Source organism: Tigriopus californicus, chromosome 8 (genome assembly GCF_007210705.1).
Source record: "Tigriopus californicus strain San Diego chromosome 8, Tcal_SD_v2.1, whole genome shotgun sequence".
Classification (NCBI taxonomy): domain Eukaryota; kingdom Metazoa; phylum Arthropoda; class Copepoda; order Harpacticoida; family Harpacticidae; genus Tigriopus; species Tigriopus californicus.
In genome coordinates this window covers 4,204,046-4,213,472 of record NC_081447.1, presented here as the reverse complement: position 1 = coordinate 4,213,472, position 9,427 = coordinate 4,204,046, and the positions used below count along the sequence as shown (strand labels likewise).

Genomic DNA, 9,427 nt, shown 5'->3' with positions numbered 1-9,427 from the left:
TGATCTAATGGAAGATTTGGCAAATTTGACAATCGTCACTAATGCCATTGAGGCTGATCAAGGATTTGTTCAAGAAACAGATGTGAAAGAATTAAAGTGGCTAAAAAATGATTTTGATGATTTGCAAGTTCAATTGGAAAGTCTTACCATCAAAGATGAGGCTGAAGAAACTTTGGCCAGAGACCTCCTTGAAAGAATTGAGCATTCATACAAGGAAGTTAATGATTGTATGGAACAAATCATGGGAATTCCACCAACAACTGAAAAAACTTCCACCACAACATCAGATATGACAAACGAGGCAAGAGCAATAATGAAATTAAACAAAATCAATGATGCTATTGATGACATTCAGCTCACAATACAAGAAAAACTTGAATCGTTATCCCTGCATGACAAAATCTTCCAAGCCAACGATGTTTATAACCCAGGCTCCAATAAAAGAGCATCAGTTCTTACCAATGATCTAAACCCTGAGAAAGATTCATCAAGAAACCCAAATCTTATCACTACATCAATGACTGATGAAGTGGCCTCTTCAGAAACTTCTCCAACAATCATATCAGAAGGGCCACCAACAAATGCAATATCGTCAACAGAAGCAGAAAATTCGACCTCGGGTACGACCTCGGGTACGACCTCGAGCACGACCACAAGCACGACCTCAAGCACAGCCTCAAGCACAGAATCAAGCACAGATTCCAGCACGGATTCCAGCACGGACTCGAACACGGATTCGAACACGGATATGAGCACGGATTTGAGCACGGTTTCAAGCACGGCCTCAAACACGGCCTCAAGCACAACCTTAAGCACAGTACCAAGCACGACCACAAGCACGACCCCGACCACAACTCCTATCATAAACACAAGCACGACTTTGAGCACGATCACAATAATTTCATCAACAACACCAATAACAACAAAACGGACCACAACCAATCCTCTATCAGAATTCAATTTGATCTATGATGAAGCCATTCAACTTTGTGAATGGATTGAGATGGTCACCACAAGCATCATTCAATCTGTGGATATTCAAATTAGCGAGGATACAGTTGAGGAGTTAGAAGAAATATATAGTCAATGTCTAACAATTTTGTCCCAATTAGAAGGAGTCAATATCAATGGTCCCAGTGACGAAGATTTGGGTGAAGATTTGGTTATAATCCTCTCAGCTACTCAAGATCAAGTTAAGGACGCCATAACATTCTTGGAATTAGGTTAAAGGGTGCTGTGCGGAGAGCTTAGAAAACTGAAATAAAAAGGAGTATTTGTGTTCTTCAAATCATCTCTGCCTCATCCTAAAACTAAAATAGATTCGGTTTGCACGCACAAAATGTTTTAAAGTAGTCCCTCTCACTTTTGATTAATGAAGAGTGCTAGAATATTTTCCTATGAGATGGTGGTTTGATATGCTCTGTATTCCAAAAATGCAATTGTGAGTGCAGGGTCATTGCTAAGTTATTACTAGAATTTGCACATCTCTCCTCTCATTTTATGATGTATGAATAGCCCCCTTACGCTGCACAAAATATGTTTCACGTTCTGCACTTCAGAGGGCGCTTTGTCATTCAGCCTCTACCAAATAAAGGGCCGATTGGGCCAATTCCTTATTATTGAGTCATATTGCGTTTGTGTTGTTTTTGGCTAATTCTATCGAAATCTTATTTATAATTAGTGCCCCGGGTCACATAATGTCTGGAAAACAAGGCAAGGCAAGGGCAGATTATTTAGCAATCTACAGTGCCTTTTCCCGTTCTTTTTGGGCCGTGTGACGTTGCAAATAAGGGACCTTATACCTTAAAATGTGGGCACAAGCCAAGAATGCATATTAACACGTAAAAAATCTGGTGTCATTCATACCTTCGTTGAATACTGTAAATTCAATATATCCCACTCTGAAAGATCAGCCAGGTTGGATGGGTATCTACTTGGGTTAGAACCCAAATTGGAGATGTATGGCATCACAATTTCCCATTTATTTTGGCCGCTCTTTTTCCTTGAAGTTCGTTATTATTTTAGAAACAATTCATTTTGAGATCGCAATAAACGTCGATCTTTGTTCCTCTTGATGCCGATATTTAACTCCCAACTGATGTACGTAAACGTGAGATGGAGTTGAACAATTTTCATGTGGAGGGTCATCATGACAGCCTTATCTTTTTATTCAAAGTAAGGTAAACCTATCCGCAAGTTTGAAACACCTTGGTTACTTTCAGATGAGTGTGCTCACAGAAATACTTGTGTCGTTTGAATAACAGCTTGCAAATCCTTCATGTTACTAACCTAATCAATTTCTTTATTTGAACTTGCCGCACACGAAGGCGTATAACATTCAACTGCCCAGGGAAAACCAAAAAGTCATTGCACGATTCACAATCCGATTTTTAAAACCTTATTGATATTTACATTTTTCCTTTTTGTTTGGACTTCCTTACCACTAGTGGGAATGGGATCATCAGCGGTTCAACATAAAAAAGTTATATTTGAGGAGAGCAAGTTGAGCAATGAAGAAGGAGCCCAAGAAAGAAGAGAGGTGGACTTCATTAGCTGGGATGTTTCACGCAATAAGAGTGAAAACGTTGAAAGCATAGTCTCAGTACATACCTATGCTTCAGTATACTCAAGTTTTCCAAGCCGGAATCGAAACTGCAAGCATAGTGGAAGTATAAACAAATTTAGTGTACTCAAAAGATCCAGCATTCATCATGACCAAGTCATGTGGTTAATTCTAACGTTGATTAAGGATGTTACTAGCGAATAAAGCATATAGTCTATGGTAGACATGGTGTTTCTGCGTGATAAAGAATACGGTTTTGCTTGCTTTTATATAAAAACAAATTGTTAATGACTTGGAAGCCAAAGTAGGCCACGATTATCAAGTTCTCCAACAACCTGCCCTTTTGCACAAACTACGGCAGAAATTCTACAGCTCCAACTCCAAAAACCGTCTTTTCAATGTATTGATTAACGGTACATATACAATAGGTTATGAATACAGTTCAAGTTTTTACTTTCAATCTGCCTCCGTGGTCCAATCCGTTTCTTCCTCAAAAGATCCTCTTAGAGCGAACATTCTAAGTGGTATTGATTGGTAATGGGAAAACCTTTTTGATTTCTTTGGTCACGGCATCCACGGACAAGGCCATGCACAAACTAAACTTGGCCTACAAGGTTTTTTCAAACCTTGAACCATAAATGGCAAATGAATTGTGACAGGGTTGCGGCCAATCGTTCCCCATATATTATAAGAAGTGAGGTACACGTAAATGAACTTCAGCAAATTCAAAAGCCAGGCTCCGGACAAAGTTTGCTTGTTGACTTGATAACTGGTCCCACAGAAATTGTGTCGCTATCGCCAAGGTCATGCCATTCCTTACTTGCGAATCGATGGCATTTTGTGTTTGGACACCACTCTGCAAAGGTCATGTCACTTATCAGAAATCTTTGGTGGAATCCAAGGTGTTTGATGTGATAATAATGTCAATAAAATCATCCCAACAATTTTGGTCTATCCAGTAATCCTCAGACGCAGTTGAATCAGTAGCATCATTAGATTTTAACAGAAGGTGGCTAGTGAAGCCAATAGAATATTGTAAGGATATTAAAAAGCAAAAAAAAGATGCATGTCGGTTAAAATCGGTGTATTTTGAATTGGTGAAGGTTGGATGAGCTCTTCAATCCTTGATACTCTCCGCTTATTAGGATGTAGTATAGGGGTTAAGGAGGGAGTTCAGGTGTCCAGATGAAGTTAGTAATGATTGTTTTATGAATGCGGTTGTTGTACGTACACGGTTACATTGATTGTAGTAGGACAGGTGGTCTTTCCAGACGCCTATAGCCGGTTATAGTGGCGATCTGACTTTAAACTTACGAACAAAATCCTCATTTGCGGTTTTCCTGAGCTAACCCTCTGGGCTCGCTACGTTAGCAGCGTTGTCCCTGCTTGTGTTAACTTGCCAAGTTCTAGTACTTGGCCAAGGCTTTGCTGTAAACAAGTAGTCTTGGGTGTCTGTATGACTTGCTACTTGGCCCTTTTCCCATCAGTAGTGACTACAACCAATGGACCCACCCTTTGGGTTGACCTCCACTACCATTTGTTCAAACCATTTCAAGAAGTTGGCCCACCTGATCCGTCCCCTCACACTGGATTAGAGCCGTTGAAGATATCAAATACAATATCCTCTGATCGTCTGTTCTACGTTTGAAAACATCGTATCACAAGATCCAGATAGGACTCAAAACTGAAGAGAAAGGCATGAATGATCCTTCATTGGTGACAAAGTGTCCCCAACTGTGACCCAAGCAGCCTTACTTTATGCAGCCCAGAGACCGCCCACCCTTATTTCCCAGGACTTGGCCATTCAAAGACCAAAGACCTGTCATCAGGACTTGTGATGCAAGCAACCAAGGAAGCCTGATATGGATTCATTTAAACCAAGAAAGGCTGACCAGCTGAACAAGTTGAGATATTGACATATGATTGGGCACTTAATGAGTATTTGTGAGTGAGTGTCTCTCAGCTTGCCTGCCTGTGAATCTGGGTAATAGAATGTCAATTGTGTATTTCCTTCAAAAGTGTTGTCCCTTGCTCTCCTATGTGATTACTAATATGACTGACAAGCCAAGTTTGTTTGCTCTCAAATCACTAACCAAGATAAATCATTTCATTGGCCATTAGTCCCACATTGTCAACGGCATTCATGACACCCGGAGAGAGCATTAAGAGTTTCTACAAATGTTGTAAAAAGCCAGTGGGAATTTCAACTCTATCCCCAGACGGCCATCAGCAACCTTTTCCCAACTTGAGACCCAACTAGTGGACCAATACTCCTATTTTCTATTAACTAAAGTGAAGTGTATGTAATTAGGCCTTGGGATCCCATTCCATATTTTGAGCCTAAACTGTTAAAGTTGTTGGCCTGCATGGTGACTTTGCCTACAACCACATCAATCATGATTTCTTCAAAAAGTGGAAGAAATAAAGAAAACCAAAACATGATCAGTTTACCCTTGATACATATTGAATTCATATGAATGATGGATGTGAAATTCGTGTTGTTTGGTCTTTTTTTATGAAATGCATTTGAAAAAGCCCATCGAGTTATTCTCTTTTTAAATGTATCAAATAATTTCTGTCAATACAATTTTATGTTAATTCTTCAAGTTTGCCATCCTTCAGAAGTAATAAGGTGCAAGAGCCTCTGCAACAAAAAACTTCTAACCGAACACTTCAATCAAGTCGGGTGTCCCTCAGGGCTCCAATTTTGGGTCCTCTCCTTTTCATTATCTTCATTGCTCCGCTTCAGAAGCTTGGTAGTAGTAATGTCAGTATCTCTTCCTATGCTGATGATACAAAATTGTAGTTGGTAGGAATGGTCAGAACTCCGGTTGTCTGTTAGAGGTCCTAGACCAAATCTACTCTTGGGTTGCTGCGAGTAACATGGCACTGAATGGAATGAAATTCCACTCAATGACCTTTGGGTCGACGCCATTAGACACTCCACTGTTAGATGATGAAGGTAAGGACATTGAGCAGGTCTCATCCATGAAGGATTTAGGTGTAGTCCTCCAAGATAATGGAAAGTTTGATGAGCATATCCAGTTGAAAGTTGGTAAAGCTTTTCAAACATGTGGTTGGATATATCGCACGTTGAAGTCCAGAGATAGTATCACGATGCTAACTCTGTACAAGTCGATTGTTCAGCCGCATCTTGAATATGCCTCTCCCATTTGGCTCCAATTAGTTCAGCAGGTTTGCAAAAGCAGGTCAAAGATGTTTTACTAAGGAACATTGAGGATATGAGAGAGCTCTCGTATTGGGAGAGGTTAGAAAGGTTGGGATTGCACAGTATCAGAGAAGGTACGAAAGGTATCTGATATTGTACGTTTTCAAAAGCATTCATGAGCTTTGTCCCAACCCAGGATTTAGGATCAATTGTAGTGACCGTGGGTATTAACGTGCGTTTTGAGAGCACCTTCAAGCCCTCGAGAATCCAGGCTAGTTCAAATAATGAAGTCCAACTCTCTTCTTCCTCGGGCTCCTTCATTGTTCAATTTGCTGCCCTCAAATATTCGTAGGGCTTATGTAGGCGTTGATCCAGTTGCAGGATTTATGTCACATTTGGACAAGTTTTAGACTAAATTCCGGATCAACCTTATATTCAAGGATTAGCCAATTCTAATTCGTTGGTTGATCAAATAATATATAAATAAAGGTCAAGTAAAATAAATAATCTTCTCGTCTTGAATTGACGGATTCCAATATCCTGGTAGCGGGTAAGGAAGTCCCGACAAAAAAATAGAATGGTGGTAAAAAGGAGGAATAACATTAGATAGTTGTAGTACATTGTATTATACATTTCTGGGTACTTTTTACATTATACACCCAGTTTGATAACAACATATCACCAGACAAGGTGATGAAAAATAACTTTAGTGATAAATGTTATTGATCTGAATACCAAGGTTTTAACAAAACTCGCACGTTTTTTGACCTACTGAAGAGCTAGTGCACATTGCCTTTCGTTGTCTGCCCTCTGGGCACTGTCCACCTCCATGTCTAGGGAACTCCTTGGACCATGCAAGAAAAAATAATATTTTTTATGTTTGTGATATTGAAAATCGATATCAATTCTTGGGAAATTGATATCAGATATAACCAGGGCATTTTGGGGTTAAAACGATGAAATTTGGACCATTATCATGGACGGGCAAACATACTGCGAGTGTCTGGTGCGGGACGGTGTCTCAACAAGATTCGAGGACACACCTTCTTATCCAAAACGTTGTTTTTGTGATTGTATGCCAAGATGTGTTTGGGATTTTCCCTGGAAATTTTGAAGGATATATTTCCTACTCTGAGAGGGATTATTTGTAAGAAATTGGAATCACGAGCTGAGATTTTCTCTTAACTTTCTGCCACCTGCAATTTTCACAGAAAAATATCAAAATAATCAAAGCCGAAAAGTTTGTTTTGGATTGGTTCTTCACAGACTATATAACCGCTACAAAGAATTTAATCCACAGTACTAATAAAATGAAAGGTTCTATTTCGTCCATTTTTTCATACTTCTGAAAAATTTAAATATTTGAGGTATTTTTGGAAATTTTATCTTGCTCTTTTTGCATTGGATATCATTTGAATCTTTCATTATTAAAAGTTACATATTTTGGACTCTCTATGGACACCATTTGCCAAAGTAAGTGGAATTACCAAGTTCAACATGTAATATCCTGCTGAGGTGACAAAAAGGCATTAGAAAGGTTTGAATGTTCTAAGTTTAATCATTGAAATCATTATGTGTGAGCTACAGCTTTGTGATCTCATGGAATTCAAATAAATAACGCAAGGTGCACGCAAGTGTGACGAACTATCAAGTGAATATTCGTGACCAGGAACGACTGGAAAGTCCACAGGAACGCAAGAAAGTCCATATTCGAGGCGTTCATGCCGTGACATTTGATCTCGCATTGAAATGTCAAAGTGAAAAGAACTAACTGCACAGAGGAACTAGACCTTAGAAATGCTTTCAAGGACCCTGAATCCAAATTAAAAGTGTGCCAACATAAGTTTCTTTTCAAGAAACATATGATTTCTTATGTTAAAAGGTGTCAAACTCTTACAGAACCTGCTTGGAAACATAGTGGTTGGATAATCGTACGCCAAAGATGAAAGACCATTTTACAACCATGCATCGAACAAAGCCTGCACCACTCGCAAAGATATGATGAGGTTGATGAGTCTGATCCTCTTCCATGTACCTGTGTACTTACGCTCCCTCGCTCAGGCTGATTTCGGGAGCGCACCAACCAAGGAAAGACCCAGCGAAGACGACGGGAAAATATGGAAAGGCTATTTTAGTGTTACAGCGAGACCCCTTGATGGCAGAACCTTTGCCATTTTTTCATCAAACCATACCAATGGGGAAAACCTGCGTTTGAAAGTAAAGTGCAAAGTGATCTAGTCTGAGAGTCAAAAACAATGAATAGAGTGTCAAGAAAAATCAGCGGTGATAGTGCTCATTGCGGCCATTTTTCTACCTTTAGACATTCAAGTTAGTGGACAACTTAGGTCCAGAGCCAACAAACATGGGCGAGAAAAAGCCGGTAAGCCCAAGGGTTGTGGTCAATTGTATTTTGTATTGCGAAAAGAGACTTTTAAATGCAAAGAGTTGCCATTGTAGTGATAAATTCCCAAGCGACATGATCAAACACGCAATATTTGTTTTGGATGAAGAAATAGATAAGACTTTACACATACATTTTATGTGCAGAAACTAATTGATATGAAGGTTAAATCAGCAAATGTGCATAAACGCACTATGTGAAGATAATTTAGGTCCAGGCTTATGATTTTACGTAGAAAACAGATTTACCGGCATTAGGGCATGGGTATTGATTTTACGATATCACGTTAAGTACAATCCTTTTTTTCGCTCATGATCGCTGTGAAGGGTTGCTGGATTAATTCAGGACACTCTAAAGACACTGCACCCTATCCCAAAGAAGTTGTCCTTGGGAATGAAAGTGCATATCTGCAGTAGATCGAGGTAAACAAAGAACAAAGATGGGAAATTGGGTTATGACCAATGTATTTTACGACTAACGAATACATTAATAAATCATGGTTGAAGTTTTTATATGAATATGACTTTAGGAACATTGGTTTGTCTATGTATAGCTAAGAATTTCTTAAACACGCTGTTTGTCTTTAGATATTTTGGACTTGGGTTGTTCATACATTAAAACGTGTAATCTAGAGTCTGAAATTTTACTTAAATCTTGTTTTGGATAGAGACGTGAACCAAAAGTCTTTCAAAAGACACGCGGGACATAAACGTTTTATACATTTGGAGGTAATCGTATGGTACAATTCTTTTCAGTAACCTTAAGGGACTTATAACTTTAAATAACAAATTTTGGACGGCATTGAGGGCCTTAAATTGTTTTGTTGGGCTGCCCTGGATTCTTTGAACAACATCTACATCTACATTGAACAAATGGAAATCCTTATCAAAATCGAATGTCGTTTTAAAATGACTTAATCCACGTCCGTTATGATAAAGGAGTGTAAATCTCCCTTGTACACACTTTTTTAAGTAAAAGTATCATTCATTGAGTAAGCATTAGTTAAGGGGTAAGATATCAAAAATGATAATCGAGTTTTCCAGTTTATCATTGAGATGGAAGTAATGAAGAAATCCTTAACTTTATGGATGTGATTTAAGAAGCACACAAAGGTGAGTCTTATGAAACGAGGACAAGAAATCAACAAAATCAAGCAACATTCCTCGGACATTGAATATGTTTTTCAGCACTCTCCCTTGACAAAGGGGCCCGAAATTTGAAAAGACCTGATTAATTGCGGCTGTTCTTAGCCCACAGTGGGCAACGCCTTCGGTCTGTACCGGAATTGATTTGC

At 39.0% G+C, this 9,427-nt stretch overlaps 1 protein-coding gene across 1 annotated transcript; it reads left to right on the top strand.

Moving 5' to 3' along the window:
• The first annotated feature begins 6 nt into the window (after positions 1 to 6).
• LOC131884893 (uncharacterized protein DDB_G0271670-like) lies at positions 7 to 1,629 on the top strand. The gene has a single exon (XM_059232789.1). It carries the CDS (start codon positions 8 to 10, stop codon positions 1,226 to 1,228), a length of 1,221 nt encoding a protein of 406 aa, XP_059088772.1. The 5' UTR covers position 7; the 3' UTR covers positions 1,229 to 1,629.
• The last annotated feature ends 7,798 nt before the right edge of the window (positions 1,630 to 9,427 follow it).

Coding starts and splice junctions, on each gene's coding strand:
- LOC131884893 (XM_059232789.1), top strand. CDS start 8: ATGGAAGATTTGGCAAATTTGACAATCGTCACTAATGCCATTGAGGCT.